Genomic DNA, 18,454 nt, shown 5'->3' on the forward strand with positions numbered 1-18,454 from the left:
TGTGTTAGGCAAAGTATATGCGGCATACGTCGCACACTGATGACACTTTTTTATCATGTAAATAATTATACCATATCATCGTGGACGGTATGATATGGCACACTGTAGACTGGACATAGTGTCTGTGACATCACTCGTAGGTCTATGAAGAGCATTTTTGAAGCTCAAAGTGGGCGGAGAGTGCTTCTATGCATCGCTTTGAAAACTGTTGTGGAGAAAAGTCATCTCTTTCTCGCAAATGAAGATTAGACTAAGTTAGAGTTCCAGAAGTCAAAATAAGACTTTATTGAACAAAGCAACAAAGCCGAGATTTATTTCACAATAACCTTCTTCTTGTTTTTTCGGCTGTTCCCTTCAGGGGTCGACATCATCTGCCTCCATCTAGTCCTGTTATTTCACAATAACCAATTGTCTATATTCACTTCTCCTGTTAGTCCACAATTAAAAACCACATGTAGTTACCAATGGGAAAAGGTAACTAGAGGCATATAGGAATATAGGAAAATAGAGGCATTTCATTAGATTATTAAAATTAAAAGCAGAAAGTAATAAACATCCACCCTCACTCTGGTAGGCCTACCTTTTTGATGGCTCTCTTCATTTGAGTCCCTTTGTGCGGCTGAAATATGAAAAAAAAAATCATGCAAACCATGAAGTGCACAAACAGCATTAAAAAAAACAAAACATTTTTTTTAAACATTTGTATTTTACAGTAGGCTACAGAGAAAATCTTCTTTGGAGCTTTGAATACTGCGCACATCTTTCGATGCGTGACAGGAGGAAAAAAGAGGCGCGTGGGCGTGGACACGCCACGGACACCTCAGCGTTCAAACGAGCCGAGGCAGAAGTGGAGACTGAACAGCATCTCGTTCGGGTCGACCGTGGACGCAGCACACAGTCAAATAGTGTTACTTAGTCAGAACACAAGGAAAAAAGCAGTGCACTTTGCTCCTGCAATCAAATTGACATCTGATCAGTGTTATGGCAAGAGGAGAAGGAGCCGAGCAGTACTCATCCGGTTTGTTACCTACAGCCAAAACCCTGAATCGAGATGGAATCAAAATTGTTATGGTAAGTTACCTGGTTAGAAATTAAAACATTGATATATATTTTAGCACTATATTTTTGGCTTAACACACGTACTCTAGTCAGAGCAAATGGTGGGATTAATTGATAAGACGTGAGTAAGAGATTGATGCTTAATATAATGATTACAGCAGCACGTGTAAGTCGGCGCGTGTAATTATCTTTTGCGAAAGAGCTTACTTCTTACCGACGAATGGCATTGATGTCATATTTGTAAATATAAGCTAAGCCGATGGTCTATATATTTGGATGTACATATTTGTTTCTTATATACACTAGCTTTAATGAGGCGTGTCTGTGAACACCGTGAAGAAAAGCCGGATTTAAAGGGGACATGTTCTTTTTGATTGATGGGATAGTTAACCCAATATATGTATTTTTTAATGATTATTTTTTAATTATTTACAGCCATTTGCTATTGAAATGTTTAACTTTTTCTTTTCTATGCAAAACAATTGATAGGTGCATGAAAACTTTGTGGTTGAACTATTCCTTAAAATTGCACGTTATTTGAATGAATATTTTACTGCTATTTTCTTGCTGTTGTTGTCTAACTAAATTCAAAATTTTAAATGTTGATAAACTAATCCTGTCCATGATGTTGTACGGTAGATATGACTCCCTGCACGATCACAGTTCAAAGAAGACTGAACTTTAACAAATGCCATTGCAAGGCATACTAAGTCATATGTAAATCATGTTTGGCACTACATCAATTCTCTTTCTCTAATTCTCTGTTTATAGTTTACATTTTAAAGGGATAGTTCACCCAAAAGGTTAGATGTCTTGTTCATGGACAAATCAACACTTGCTCCGGTGAAACAGGGGATTGAACCCCCAATCTTCCGGTAGACAATCTACATAAACCACTGAGCCACTGCCGCCCCGTTTTTACTCAGCACATTTGAGCTTCCTCAATAACTAATGAGGTTTGTTCTTGTTACACTTGTTACAGCTTCCGCAAGATCTAATGAGGCTCATTCTCATGTTATGCAGCACGTTTGAGCTTCAGCAAGAACCAGTGAGGTTCATTCTCATGTTTAATGCAGTGCGTTTGAGCTTCAGCAAGAACCAATGAGGTTCAGTCTCGTGTTATGCATGCAGCATGTTTGAGCTTCCTTAATATCTAATGAGGTTTGTTCTTGTTACACAGCACGTTTAAGTTTCCTCAAGAACTAATGAGGTTCATTCTGGTGTTACGCAGCACGTTTGAGCTTCAGCAAGAACCGATTAGATTAATTCTCATCTGTTACACAGCACGTTTTTTTAGCTTCCTCAATAACTAATGGGGTTTGTTCTTGTTACACAGCACGTTTGAGCTTCCGCAATAACTAATGAGGTTCATTCTTATGTGTTACGCAGGACGTTTGAGCTTCAGCAAGAACCAATGAGGTTCAGTTTCCTCAATAACCAATGAGGTTTGTTCTTGTGTTACACAGGACGTTTGAGCTTCCGCAAGAACCAATTTTTGTTCTTGCATGTCAAGCAGGTTCGGTTAAGCTTCTGTTTATGTTTGCTGATCAATGTTAATATGTGAATAAAGAAATAAATAAAAAATGTTTATCATATAAAGCGACTGAGTCTCTTTAGATTTGGACTAAACCACTCGATTCAGATGGATTAGTTTTACGATCTCATGAACTTTTTTCATAATGTAGGTAGTTGCATAGCTGTCAATAGAGAGACAGAAATCTCTCAGATTTAATTTAAAATATCTTTATTAATGTTCCAAAGATGAACAAAAGTCTTAGGTGTTTGGAAGGACATGAGGACGAGTAATTAATGATTTAAATTTTGGGGCAAACTATCCCTTTAACTAGAATAATTCTCACAATGTTAGACCGTTACAGCTTATTCCAGTGGAAGTAGCAAAGTTTGGTTGCTAGTTTAAATGCACTGATGATTCCATAAACATATAAAAGCCATCAATTAAAGCAATTATCTATCAGACAAATATGCAAGCAGTCAGATTGGTGGCATTACTGTGTTCATTTGAAGGAGGACCTTAAAATGCAGGTAGAAAAGTTCAGTTTATCTGTAATGTCCCTGCAGAGCCAGAGCAGAATGAAGTTGAGGATCTTATTATTGCTCGACTGAAATGCTAAAAATCTCCAAGCAGTTCTGAATGGTCTTTGATGCTGAGCACTGGGATAATGGACACTAGATGGAATGTTGCAAAAACACAAACAGAATCCAAAATAAATCGACTCTTCCAGTCAGGATTTTATCGCGTCATCTTGCAGTGAAAAGTTCACTGGTCTCCCATGGCTCTTATTTTACTAGCTACAATTCCCGTCATTGTCCGTCCTTCCATAATCTCTCTTTTTTGTCCTCCTTTCAGCCCTCACAACAGCAGGAGAGGAAAAGAGCCCTGACTGTGGAGAGTAAGGTGTGTTTTGCAATCGGAGGGGCTCCGTATCAGATCACAGGCACCGCCCTGGGCTTCTTTCTGCAAATCTTCTTGCTTGATGTGGCACTGGTGAGTATACATGTGGGATAACTGAATGCAGAGGATCTATACCGCAAGACCTCAACACCTTCCGATTATGAAAATAAACTGGCTCAGCTATCGTTTTTCTTGCTCTGTCATATCACTCCATATGACTAGATAGAATGGTGAGAAAATCATCTCTACCTTACAATCATGAAGCAAAGCAAGTGAACAGTGACCCAGAGCCCGAGGTCATGGGCAGAAACGAGAGTGAGGGAGACAGAAAGAAAGCGTGTAAGAGGGCAGAAAGTTTTTTGTCTTGTTGTGTGACTAACAATCCTCCGCTTCAGTTATCTTATTTAAAATCCTGCTGCCTCATTATTGTGACAGTTCCCATAGCGATAGGTAATCTGATCTCCTCATCCAAGTCGGCCGAGCAAATGAATGGATTGACATCAGATTTAGTGGGATGTAGTTAAAAAAAGATCAATTTAGTCAAGGTTTTTTTTTTGGATATGGCTTTTTACTCTACACATTGTTTCAAAGCAGCTTTACAAAAAATAATCACTAATGTTCTTCACCAAAACTTCACCAAACTTTACCAAAACACTTCTTTGATGAGCATCCGTTATAAAACACACACAGTGCAACAACGCGAATATATTGAACTGTGCAGAATGCAGAAATACAATGTTATAGCGATCAGTAAGTCAAGAGCACACATGTACGGTTTCGTTTGTGCATCATTTTGACTTGCGGATGCCTAATGTATGACTCCTGTAAGGGCTACACTTAACAATTATTTTGATAATAGGTTAATTGGACAATTATTTATTGAATTAATTGGATAAAAAAGCCCAATTTTTTTTGCCTCGTCTTGAGGTCAAGGGAGTGAGGTTTTCACGCTCAGCACTTACTGCCCTTTGTCCGTTGCACTCAACCTCACTCCCATCCGGGTCAAGGCACCAATGTAAATGGTCCTACTTGACCTACTTCGAGCGGGATTCAAACTGGAGTCTCCATTGTGGGAGGCAGGAGCGCTAACAAGGATGCTAAAGGCCACTAAGTGGCATGCCTCTAGAGGCTATGGGAGTGAGGTTTACATGCACAGCTCTTACTGGCCTATGTCCGATACATATGTATGCTGGATGTACTAAAACTATATTGCAGAGTGTATAATATAATTTACTTTCTGTAGGACATGCGTTACACAAACCACTCTGTCCATCCCTGTGGGATTTCCGTAGCAATTATGTTGATTCCTTCACAGAGGAAACAGTATTTGAGACTTTTAGAGAGCAATGTTGCATATAAATCCTACAGTGACTAATGACCTATACTGTCTTTCTAGTTGGATCCCCTCAGTGCTTCTGTGATCCTGTTTGTGGGTCGGGCCTGGGATGCTGTGACTGATCCTACAGTTGGGTTTTTAGTAAGCAGAACTCCATGGACACGACACGGACGCATGATGCCCTGGTATGTGGCTTTTAAAAATGCACACACTGAAATGGTCCTGTAATGCAGACTGAATGTGAAATATCCATGGTGCTATTTTCTAAACTAACTAATAAAACCAAAACTGTTTATCTACTAAGCTGAAACTGTGGGAATGGCCGGGTTTTCTTGAGAGAAAGAGACTTATTCGAGACAAAGAAAGAAATGAGCAGTAGCCATGGTGATAGAACCAAGTCAATCTGCTACAGGAGGTTACTAGAGTGTACAAGAACGCCACATGTTGTCATTTCTCTGGGATTTTGCTGACTGCCCATGCATGCACTCAGATGTGTAATGAAAGCTATAAACCAAGATGCAAATAAAAAGTTTACAAAAGAAAAGGCAATACACACACCCTCACAGTCACACTCCATTAGTGTGGACTTACTGGTTCTCTTTATACGCTTATTATGAAACTTTATCCAGTACTGAGAAAATGATACTTGTTCAATGGAATAAATTAGAATTGATTGAATCAGACTTAGTGTTGTCAACAATATTTAGTTTATGACATATGAATACAATCATGCAAAATGAAATATGATCAAGGAGTTCAAGTGAAATACAATTGTTATATTTGTTGAGGTGTGCATGTGTGTTTTAATGACATGTGGAAAAACGGATGTTGAGTGCAGAAAAAAACCTCTTGCTTTCTGATTGGCTCAGCCAACCACACCACCAGAATGGACAAATCAGCAGCATGCGGGATATATCTGAGAGCGGTTTGGTGCTGTGTCAGAGTTTCAGTTTTGAGTTGTCTGTGCACATGATGATCAGACCAGTGCTTCTCCAATCACAATAAGAAAATGATTACAAAAATAAAGTATAAATATTTTGCAGCCACATAAATGACAAGAGGCTTATTAATATGAAAAATTGCAAAGATTTGTATATTTTAAATCAATTCTGATACATTGTTACTATGTATCCTGTACTTTGTATTGTTATTTTTTTATTTTAAAAAATTAGACATTTTATTTAATAATTTTTATAATTTTTAAAAATAAGTCAGTCTTCCCATTCACTTAGCTCTGAAACTGAAAATCAATACTTTGTCAATGTATTGATGTAGTATTATGACAAGCATGCATTTTGATGCTGAAGTGCAGTTTTCCCACTTTGCTAACCATCAGATATCTGTAGGGTGTGCACTAAAGCTTGATGGCATGAAGATATTAGTGCAGTTTATGAAAGTAAGGTAAGGAAGTAGAGCAAAACGAAGGACTATATTTACTATAACCGACTTCTCAAGGGTGGCCACTGGCCATCCCCACCCCAGTAATAGCCTGGGAGGATTTTACAACTTCCTGTAGGGTACTTACAATGAAGGACAGAGCAGCTGCAATACCAGACTGTGATGCATCTGTAAAACAGAATCAAACATTAACAAGTATCCCTCTACGTATCACAGGTAGCCTTCTCTTGTTGGTGGCTGCTTGGTTTTGTTCAGTTAGCAACTAAACATCATGCTTTACAGTAATGGTTCATATGGAGATGTGTCCCGAACCTCTAGTTCACAAAATTGGCTTAATTTCAAGACTGACATTACTGAAAGTAATAATACATTTACATTTATTTATTTATCAGACAGTTTAGTGATGCACCAAAATCATTTTTTTATTTTTACCAGAAACAACATTTAAAGTTATTTAGCCGAAAACCAAAAAGGGCCCTCGCACCCTGGGGGAAGCACCACTATAAAGGGGTACTTCAGCGCTGGGAAGATGAATCTGTATTTAAACTGGGTCATTAACCTGTTAACTGTCACCCCCATTTTAAACATATACATTAAAATTCACTATCCAAACTTAAATGGTTGCCATTCAAGAATGCTTTGGAATATATACATAAGTTTGGTCTCATTTTAAAGCAGCACTAGGTTACTTCTCAACCTTCATAATATATTTTTTAAGACTCTTGTGATGATATTGACTTACAATAGGTTGAATGACACGTCTGCCATAGCCTGATGGGGTCTGTATCGTTTTTAATCGTACTTTTAAACTTCGGGTTTCGGGTAGTAACCCGAGAACAAAAAGAACTACAAAATTCGACTCTTTTACGGCATATACGTCACTTCCACCAACACCCACACTTCCTTAAATTCGGACGTGCGAGCCCAACTTTGTTCGTCGGATAATATAGTCATGTCCGAAGCAGCACAGACAAATAAGAAAGAAAAGGTTTTGTTAGAGGAAAGCAATAAGAGGAAACGAAAAAGTGATGGGATTAAAGGCAGGACGAGGATCAACATGTGACCAGCGTTTGCTCGTCGGCGTGAGCTGAAGGAGGCGTGCCCGACCGATGCTGTCATGCTTGTTACGGTGATTACCTACCACTCAAAGATTGAACTGAAGTATCATATAGATTCTGTAAAACGGTAACCAATAGACTACTATAATGACGCTGGCTTGTAAACGTGAGCATCGTGATTATTTGGCGTTTGAAGAAAAAAAAAAAACATGAAATTATATTCATATGACATGCTGAAACATATGCCACTGACTGTAACGTTACTTACCTGGGATGAAGACATTTTACACGCGACGCCAGAAGAACTCTGAACTCCTCTTGCAGTGTTCAGGGGAACTATTAGTGCTGCACCGACCCGCGGGGACGCTTTTATGAAGTTATTTGGCCCGCACCGCACCACTGTATATATTTTTACAACCCGCCACGCACCCACAACCATTAAATAGACATACGGGGTCCGCGGGTAATGAGGCGACCCGCGCATTACTAGTTCAGGGCTATCAGGGTTGTCATGTCAACAAATGCACGCGCGATGGCATCCCCTGTTGTAGGATGACAGCTTACGACAGTAGTTGAGGACATTATTTTTTCCAAACTGGAGGGGGACCCCGAGAGCAAAAGTAGCCAAGTGCGGCTTTAAAGAAGACACTTCAAATCGTGAAATCACTTCAAAAACATGAAGTATAAAAAATTTAAATTTACTGTAAATCAAATATACTGTACTAGATTTTTAATATTTAATATAAAATATATATGTTAATAATTTGTACTCTAAAATTACTATCAAATCAAAGCCATATGTCTAATAAATTTGTCTTCCAAATTTGAAGTTGATATCACAAAAATTGAAGTTCCCATGAGGTTTTGTTTAGGTGTTGTACCACAAATAGCCACCGGGTGTCATTAAAATTCCATTGCTTTTTTTAATGCAGTTTCCTGTGTCAAATGTATATATTTTTGTTCAAATATCACAAAACAGTTTGCAGATATAGAATCGTGAGATTCAGACCTTTCCGACGATATGTGTTTTGTCAAGATTAGAAAAGGTTTTTATTATAAAGTAGTTAAATAAATATGAACCATGACAACGCTACTTGGGGAGGAGCCTGCTGGAATAATTTAGGGCACCGTTTCCATGGTAACCCAAGGTCCAATATCAAAACGGTTTTCACAGGTTGAATCTTGAGTTCATAAGCTTTCGAATGATATATGTATAGATGTTGATCTGATTAAATCTCTAGGAGGAGTTTGTTAAAGTACAACCTCTGGAAATGGCAAAAACTGCAACAATTTTGAAAAAATTTGAGAAAATTCAAAATATCTAATTTCTTGTTAGTTTTTTATAGTTTGTACCCATGGTCTTTTTTGTAGGTATTGAGCTTTTACACGTGTGTACCAAATTTCATACTCATGCATGAATTGTAGCTCAAACTGTGCTTAATTGATGTATTTAGGTAGCTAGAGCTAATAATGCAATTCATTTGGGAGGAGAACTAATTGCCTGAGCAATTCCAATAGGGTCCTCACAGCATCTGTGCTCAGGCCTAATTAACCATGTATTCTGAGGAAGTCGAGGACGCGTTGTTATCGGATCTGTGTAATGCAAATGCTGTCTAGCCATTGTATATCTGCATTCACAAGTCGACATTGCAACGTGACAGGAATTGCAGCACATACCTGGGTGTTTTTGCGAGACAATCAAGGGGAGGGTAGAATGCACATAGTTAAAAGTTTTCTTTCGTGTCTGAAAGTTAAAAAGGATGATGCTTTTTACATTTCTGATCATGGCATTTTTGTCCAGACAGATCAGTATTACAGTTGAATATTTTGTGTCCCCAACTAAGCAAGCCAAAAGCCAGAGGCGATGGTGGCAAGGAACCAAAACCCTATCAGGTGACAGAATGGAGAAAAAAATGTTGAGAAAAATCAGGCTTTGCCAGGGTGGCATTTAGACTAGAGGTTCTCCACTCTCCTCTGGAATGAACAGTGTATGATTATGATTCAGGCAACATTACAGGTCAGAAGTCAGACTAAATCGGAACATACAGAATATTTGTCCAGTTCCATCGTTTTTAGTCTAGATTTAAACTGAAAGTGTATCTGCTTGTTGAACAAGGCTAGGAAGGCTGTTGCAAAGTTTAGATCAGGGGTCTCAAACTCAATTTACATGGGGACCGGTGAAGGTAGACTCTGGGTCAGGATGGGCCGCATTAAGTATTCCAAAAAACAAGCACAATCAGTCGTTTCTTAATCTTTATTATTAACAGTTTTTCAATATGAATGTTTCTTTTGAACATTAACTCTCCCTTTGAATTTGAACTTTCCTTTCTAAAAATGTTCAACAAGTTTCAACGATTTTTTTTATTTTTTATTTAAAATAATAGACTATGTAACAAGGTTCTTAAATGGGAAGGAAGGAGGCGGGAACCGGCGAACATTCAACAAATTTTAATTAAATAAATAAACAAAACGAAAGTAACGCGGGCAGCCCTTCACGGACGACTGCCCGCACACACACAACAAAATGTAAACAAAAAATAACAAAATCCAGGCCTGGTCCTCTCTCGTCTTCCACTGCCTTCGCTCCTCCTCTTATGTTTCTGTCACTCAGCCGCGAGACGAGACTCGTCACCGGCCCGCTCTCATGGTCCGTCGCACCGCTGCTTGCCACGCACGACAGCGTGTCCCTCCTTCCTCCCGGGTTTCGGCACCAATGTAATGGGGTTCATAGATGGAAGGAAGGAGGCGGGAACTGGCGAACACTCATCAACTTTATTTCAAAACAATAAACAAAACGAAAGTAACGCGGGCAGCCCCTCATGGACGACTGCCCCCCCCCACACACACACACACACACACACACAACAAAACACAAGCAAAACTCAACGTAAAGTCCAGGCCTGGTCCTCTCTCGTCTTCCACTGTCTTTGCTCCTCCTTTTATATTCCTGTCACTCTGTCGTGGTGAGACGAGACCGGTGTGTCGCGTAGCTGGTGCTCATTATCACCTGCCACCGGCCCGCTCTCACGGTCCCTCGCCTCGCTGCTTGCCACAGACTAATTCAAAGCAAGGCCGTAGCCAGGTCAAACAGAACTGAACTAAATTCTTGGTCTATTTCTAGTTGAAAAAATAATCTAGCAAAAAAAATCTATTTGCAAACAATATTTGCATTAATTTGCATCAAATATATTATTAGTCCCGAGATTATTCGTATGAGTGAATAAATACTTACATCTGGTGCTTATATTTGAGGTCCTCAGTCTAATAGTAGACAGTAAATCGTCTCAAATGTTCCGAGTTATAATCCACTATCATATAGTTCTTCTTCATTAAAATGTTCATCGGCGATCGTATATTAAGAGCATGGACACGTTGCATTTTGTGTGAGTGCATTTTGTTTTGTGATTTCACGAGAAAGAATAGTCTCTCTCTGCAACAGCAATAGTTTGACTCGCTCGTCTCTGTGGGTTGACTGCACGAGAATGTAAACCCCACCTACTTTGATTTGATTGGCCATCTGAGTGCTGTTAGACCACATTCATTTCGACTGTCTGATCAGCCTCTGTTCCTGTCAATCACGCAGTGTCAACCAATTATATTGCGTGAGGGAGGGCCGAGCTAACTCTCTCATACACACACACACACACACACACACACACACACACACACACACACACACACACAAAGTGAGGTAGAAAGTGTGGCAAGTGTGGCACATTCAACGATTCTGCAAAATATGTTTTTCAGAGCAGCGCGCGGGCCGCACTAACACTAAAATTTGATGTCAAATCATCCTGCGAGTTTGAGATCCCTGGTTTAGATGCTAATTGGGAAAAATCTACCGCCTGCAGTTGATTTTGTTATTCTAGGCATTATCAACTGGCCAGAATTATGAGACTTCAATTGACATAAAAATGAGTATAATGCGTTAAGAACTTGCTCAAGTACAGGGGAGCTAAACCATTTAGTTCATGCTATTTAAAAATGTATACGATGTTTACTAAAGATGGTCAGTGCAGTGTTGACAGAACCGGGCTAATATAGTCTTATTTCCTGGTTGTAGTAAAAAACTCAAGGTGCTGCATTTCAGACCAGCTAAAGTTTTTTTATTAAGCGTGCAGGGCAAACACTCAGTAGAACATTACAATAATCTAGCCTTGAGGTCATGAACGACTGAACTGTTCAGCATTTTGCATTGAAAGCAAATGTCGTAGTTTAGATATATTTTTAAGATTTTTAAGAAGAATGCAGTTTTACATATGCTAGAAATGTGGCTTGCAAGTAAAAAATTGGTATCAAAGAGCCTTGAATATATAAAATGTAAATAGAAGCCACTTAACAAGTGTAAACACACAGTGTCCTTATTGGCTAATGATTCGGTCTGCTTGATCAAATCATGGTGATCGCATGTTTATGCCAAGTGTAATGGTTGCACTGTATGTATTTAACCTACTACATTTGTGAAAATGAGTATACAAAAGATTGTCCAGATTGTGTGTATATATTGTATAGCTAAAATGCAATGTCCCCAATGCCAAATCAGTTTTTTCTCTCCTGTTGTACACACTGCTGTCATTGTCAGTCTGAACATTTAGCTTCTGATTTTCTTGGTCTGTGTTTGCCTAGTAGACTCTGATGGGATTAATGGCCAGAGCATTGGAATGAGATGATGTGATTAGAAATAATTTTCATGCCCCACCAAACTAGACAAAAAGATGAGGTTCACACTCCTTACCTCACTTAACCTCATACAGATGAGTTAATAAACATACACAACTCAAATCTCAAATAAGCACTGATGCTGTGTGGAGTTTTTGTATCAGTTCTACTGTAAAAATGAAACATGAACATCTGTAACACAGGCCTCAGTAATGGGTATAATGGTACCCATTAGATGATGATGATGATGATGATGATGATGATGATGATGATGATGATGATGATGATGATGATGATGATGATGACGATGATGATTGATGGCCTTCTCTCTCTGCAGGATTCTGGTGTCCACCATACCGGCTGTATTGTGTTATTTCCTGATATGGGTGGTTCCACCTATAGAGCAGGGAAAGATAGTGTGGTATCTGCTCTTCTACTGTCTCTTCCAGACTCTCCAGACAGTTAGTACATTTAGTACACGCATGTATAATTGCTGACTGATGAATTAAATGCAACTTGTGATGCTAAATATACTATTTACATGCATGACAACTAATTTATGCATTTCTCATAGTAAAAAAATAACTTTATCTAAATGTTTATACTTAAATGTTTTAAATTAGTTATTGATGCCATTTAAATTCACCTTTTAATTCTAAAACTAATAATTTAACTACTTAAATTATGGATGAGTAGGACTGTATAATGAAGGAAAAGCCACATACATGGGATCTCTTTTCTGTTTAAATCACATACTCATGCTTCCATGTATTTTATAATTGTAATGAATTTTGTTGTATAGAAAAGTTAGTGAATAATAATTTAACTGTAACTGTGCATATTTATGGCATTCTGTCATGAGCAGTAATGAGTAACTGTGTGTTTGTGTGTGAAGTGCTTCCATGTGCCATACTCCGCACTGACCATGTTCATCAGCACTGAGCAGAGGGAACGGGATTCAGCCACAGCATACCGTAAGAGCATTTACACATTTGGATGCTTTACTGTTGCAATCGGCTACATACATTAAAACAGCAAAGCTCTCTCTCTCTCTCTTTCTCTCTCTCAGGCATGACTGTAGAGTTGTTTGGTACAGTAATTGGCACCGCCATCCAGGGTCAGATTGTGGGGATGGCCAATGTCCCCTGCATTAACAACACATTCCCAAACAACAGCTTCAATCACTCTGTGCATGGCAATAACTCTCAGATATTAAGGGACAACAGAATATATAATGAGGTGAGGAGAGGCAGAGGGTGGTTTCAAATCTCATTTACATTCTGCAAATGATTAATCATATCTTTCTCTTTTTTACAGAGGTGTGCATACATGATTGCATCTGCAGTCATAAGTTTGATCTACATTCTGTGTGCTGTTGTTCTGTTTTTTGGAGTAAGAGAGCAGAACAGTGAGTTACTTCCCTTTGCCTACACATTCTCATTATTCTCACAGTGCAAAATAGGGAATATAAAACATTTGAATAAATGATTATGGCCATGAGTTACAGAGATTTACATTGATACTTTTTTGTTTATTTTTCCTCCATCTTTTTCAGATCAGGGGGGTTTAAAAGCACAGAAACGGGTGTCATTTCGGACCGGTCTGCGGCTGGTGATGGGTCACGGGCCGTATGTTAAACTGGTGCTGGCCTTCCTCTTTACTTCTCTGGCCTTTATGGTAATAAAAGCACTTTATGGATGTTAATGCTCAACTGTACTTATTTTACTTACTCCTCATTTATGATGAGAGATATTCATTTTAACTGACAATTTCTCAAGCCATGAATTCTAATATGTATAAGTGAAAACAGTTTCTGGAACTGACCACGTCACAGCTCTGTTAAAGAGATGGACTATGTGTGTTAAAACAAAGAGAGCCACAGAGAGAGGGAGACAGAGAGAGAGGCTGCCATGCAAGAGATTAGGTTTAGAATCACAGTCAGCATTAGGACAGGTCTGCGGTCGAAAGTAATGTTCAGAATTGGTTTGAGATTGAAGTTGGGTTTGAAATGAAGACACTGTATGGACAATAATCATCAATCGTTTAAAGGAATCTCATTTAATCTGTCTGCTTTTACTTTCTCAGCTGCTGGAGGGAAATTTTGCTTTGTTCATCAAGTACACGCTGGGATTCAGAGAGGATTATCAGAACATTTTACTGGTCATCATGGTGAGTGTTTTTTCACCAACCACTTGAATAAGTGTTTTTTACACTTCTAAATTGCTTGGCTTCTTGTTAGAACAGAACTCTCGGGTTTGGATGAAGGTTAGCAGTCTCCATAGTGATGAAAGACATGCATTTCTAGTTATAAAGCAGCATGACTGAGGCGACCGAAGAAAAGACTGGTTTTAACTTTTAAGTGTGTGCAGTCTTGCATAATATGGTAATGAGGTTTTGTAGTGGTCAGATGTAAACAAATGTTTATGCGATTTGTCTTCCCAGCTGTCTGCCACTTTTACTATTCCCATGTGGCAGTGGTTCCTATGCCGGTTTGGGAAAAAGACTGCTGTATACATCGGCATCACAGTGGGTATCTGATTCTCCTGTTAGTGAGAGCTGTGTGTGTGTGATGGCAGTTATGATGAATCGCAACAAAGTGTGTGTTTATGTGTGTGTGTTTTTAGTGGGCGGTGCCCTTCATGATCCTGATGGTGTTCGTAAACAATAGTCTCATCGTGTCATACATCGTATCCATTGCAGCTGGTGCCAGTGTGGCAGTGGCCTTCCTCCTGCCCTGGTGAGTGTTTGTCTGTGGTGCACATAACTGAAAATATTCTGTTTGGATGCTTAAAGGGGGGTGAAACACTCAGTTTCAGTCATTCTCATGTCAATCTTGAGTACCTATAGAGTAGTATTCCATCCTTCATATCTCCGAAAAGTCTTTAGTTTTATTATATTTATAAAAGAAATATAGGCTGTACCGAGTCTTTCCGGAAAAAAACGAGCGGCTGGAGGCGTATCGTGTGGGCGGAGCTAAAGAATGACGAGTGCGCACAAATCGGTGACGTCCTCAAGCGTGGAGAACACTACCCTAAATCAGATTCAACTAATACATATATGATCCAGAATCAGATCCGGAGGCTGAAATAAATTGAACAGGAGAAGCAACAACAGCAGGACGTCCGTCTCTGTGGTATGTACTGTATTTAGTGGCCTGTCAACATTTGTGTCTTTACTCGCAGTTTATGAGGACATGATTTGGTTTATGGACTATTGTATGCGACTAAACCTTAGCAGTAGCAAGCAAAACGGGTTTGCACGTCAGACTAGTGTAACGTTATACAGAGAACAACAATGGAGTAAACGTTAGCGCATTTGAATGACAAAGCACGCTTTGTGAGAACGCTAGGTTTATTTTTGGGTGGTTTTACAATAAACAAACTGACACCTATATTGGTCAGCTAAACAAATGTATTTAAACACACACCATAGATCGCATGCTCGATTGATAAATTAACTAACGTTACAACACGATCGTGTTGTTTACTGATGTTTACTCACGCGACGATAGCCAACATAGATATTTGAAGCAGTTTTACTCACTGCCTGCTTCCAAAGCAGGACCAAACCTTTATCGCTGGGACCGCTCCGTCAAAAACACACTTCTTTGGTATGATTTGGTGAAGTCCTGTGACAGCAGTGACCGTGGAAATCCACTTTGTGACGCGACTGAAGCGACGTTGTGAAGCTTCCCGTCATTTCTGCGTTCAAATCGGTTCAAATGCAGCGCTGCCTTCTCGGAATGCTGTGCTGAAGCGTTGAAGTTGCTTGATGTCACCCATAGGAATAAAGTGGAGCGCAGCGCGGACTATAACGACATAAGTGTTCACGGACGATTGGATCTGCAGCTGAGAGTGTTTATGGGCGTGCATTTGCTATAGTCACGCGCGCGCACACCCTTCTGGGAGAAGAGCCGTACGGCCCATACAAGGACCTTCCGCTCTGTTGACGTCAAGCGGACCCATACTCAAAAAAACCTCTGAAACTTGTGAGAAACCAGAAGGAGTATTTTTGACACAGAAATACTCCATCAAACGTCCAACATTAGTTTTTGAAACTTTGTCTATGTTTAGGATCCAAGTCCAAGTCTTTAACAGTGTAAAGAGCTCAGTATGCATGAAACAGCATTTCACCCCCCCCCCCTTTAATATTTCTAAGTATTTAAACAAACAAAAATAACTTTAATCTATTGTAATGAACAGAGGACAGAAATATAGGTAGGTTTGGCATTTGACCAAAAGAACCAAGAGAACTGAACTACAAGTGTGAACACACTCTAAGTCACTGGCCATTGGCAAGTTTTTTTTAGGCCCTATTTACATGTATTAATTTCACAGACGCTTGCAGGTGGTCATACATGGGAATCAAATTCATGACATGTTCCTAGTGGCATTCTCTAATATGAACATAAATGAGTTCTTTATACAAATAACAATACCCAATCCCATCTCATGTCTTATTCGGCTGGAAAGCATTCACATTTTCTGTACGGTATTCAAACATCAGCCAGGAAAATATTTAATATTTTTGTTTCAAAACAGCAAACTTTGTTAAACACAAAAAGAACATTCATACAAACCATTGACTTTAAAAAAAGGTTTCTGAAGTGCATTTTTGAAGCCTAAAGTGGACGGAGCTGGATATACGGAGTGTGAATATAAGCATTAAATTCCAAGTACATTGTTTCCGACATAAAGGTGCTTCTGTTTCAGGTCCATGCTTCCAGATGTGGTAGATGATTTTAAAGTCCAGAATCCTAACACTCAAGGCCATGAGGCTATTTTCTACTCTTTCTATGTTTTCTTCACCAAATTCGCCTCTGGAGTGTCGCTTGGAGTATCAACACTAGCATTAAGGTAGCTCTTCCTCTTTGGGTTTTTTTGAAAACGGATCATCATCTGGGTTTACATTCCTGGTCTTCATATTTCATCTGCTCATGTTTAGGTTCTTCTGCTTTCCATCTCTTTAGCTTTGCAGGTTATGTGACGAACGTTTGTGTTCAGTCTGATTCTGTGAATCTGACGTTGAAGATGTTGGTGTCGGCTGCTCCTGTCTTACTGATAGCTCTGGGGCTGCTCATCTTTACTACATATCCCATCGATGAAGAACGCAGGCAGAACAACAACAAACAGCTACAGCTGCTGCTGCGGTAGGACATGCACTTATGATTATGAGAACGGGTGGGAGGGTTTGGGGGGGGGAGTAATGAATGCCACTTTAGTCATGTCAGCTATTCTTACAGTTGAAAATAAGAGTATTTATTGTTTATCACATGAAGGAGTGAAGAACAAGAGTCTGAGATGGAGGCATTGAAGCCTGATATCACTGCATGAAATACCAGCATGACTGTTCCTGCTCTGGCCTGCAGAGGGCACCAACACACATCTTAACCACTGCAATGAAGGAAGTCTATCAACTGAACTGTCAGAGGAACTTTCCTCACTCAGTTTAACCGGACCGATGAAGGATGAAGGCGAACCCTTGTATATCTGCACTACTGTTATCATAGCTACATGTTTTATGATACTAATACATTGTTTTGTTGCAACATGTATTTCTCATTTGAGATGGATTTGTGTTTTGGTTTTTGAATGTAAAGGGAATGTTGAGTTGCAGTTGTTCAAGGATGTATTTCCTCAATGTGGTGAAGAATTATTGGTATGTTTTTGCACTGGGGTCAAATATTTATAACAGAACAAAAATAATCTTTCCATTTCTTTAAAAAAAAGTCCTGAAAACATTGTGCTTGTGTGGGGACCTTTATTAGCCTGAGGAAGATGATACTTTATTTTGTATGGCTTTGTATTTATTTATAGTGCCTTATATTGAGTAAGAAAATTGAGATTTTCTGAAGACCAGATCAAATGAGATTATAGTATTTTGCACAAGCAAAACTCTACAACTGTCACAGCTCATGGGATTTTCTGGTACCTACATATGTGCAGCTGTGCCAAAGAGCCAGTGACTGACTAAAGGAATGTTAAGATGAAAAATATGTGCATTGGTGCATTTTTCCAAAATTAAATGTCAGTATTTCTGTACGTTTGTTTTTTTCTGTGGTAAAAAAAAAAGTGATTGTGCACATAAAGAAGCAGACTGTGGATACTAGTGACTGTGAATTTAAAGATGGTACTGTAAGGTTTTCTTCCATGCACTGAGATCCAGTGATCTGAGTGATGGGTCATGTGCTAAATAGCTGTCTGTAATGTTATAGACCTCCAGTTGACTTCTCTCTGTAAATGCTAAGATGAAATGCAACAAAGACGATGTAGACTTAAAAGGTTTTATTGGAACATACATTTTTTTTTTTGTCAAAACCGCAGAACACCACCAGAACATTACAGAACTACAAAATGCACAATACTATGTGTATACATTATTATGTGGCCTTTATAAATACACTGTCATTGTGTATTTATGTTGTGCTTATTAAATATGTATGTGTTGTAAATACTGAAAAACGTTCAAAAAACATTTTATGTTTTATGTTTATTACAATTTATGTAACTGGATTGAGGTTGGAGTTTCCCT

General features: G+C 39.0%; 1 protein-coding gene across 1 annotated transcript; it reads left to right on the forward strand.

Moving 5' to 3' along the window:
• The first annotated feature begins 823 nt into the window (after positions 1 to 823).
• mfsd2aa (MFSD2 lysolipid transporter A, lysophospholipid a) lies at positions 824 to 18,446 on the forward strand. The gene is made up of 14 exons (XM_067421941.1): positions 824 to 1,071; positions 3,428 to 3,565; positions 4,869 to 4,993; positions 12,261 to 12,384; positions 12,819 to 12,897; positions 12,993 to 13,162; positions 13,241 to 13,331; positions 13,479 to 13,600; positions 14,009 to 14,092; positions 14,366 to 14,449; positions 14,548 to 14,660; positions 16,636 to 16,779; positions 16,893 to 17,072; positions 17,202 to 18,446. Exons 1-14 carry the CDS (start codon positions 982 to 984, stop codon positions 17,254 to 17,256), a joined length of 1,599 nt encoding a protein of 532 aa, XP_067278042.1. The 5' UTR covers positions 824 to 981; the 3' UTR covers positions 17,257 to 18,446.
• The last annotated feature ends 8 nt before the right edge of the window (positions 18,447 to 18,454 follow it).

The sequence above is a fragment of the Pseudorasbora parva genome, chromosome 17, assembly GCF_024679245.1.
Source record: "Pseudorasbora parva isolate DD20220531a chromosome 17, ASM2467924v1, whole genome shotgun sequence".
Taxonomy (NCBI): domain Eukaryota; kingdom Metazoa; phylum Chordata; class Actinopteri; order Cypriniformes; family Gobionidae; genus Pseudorasbora; species Pseudorasbora parva.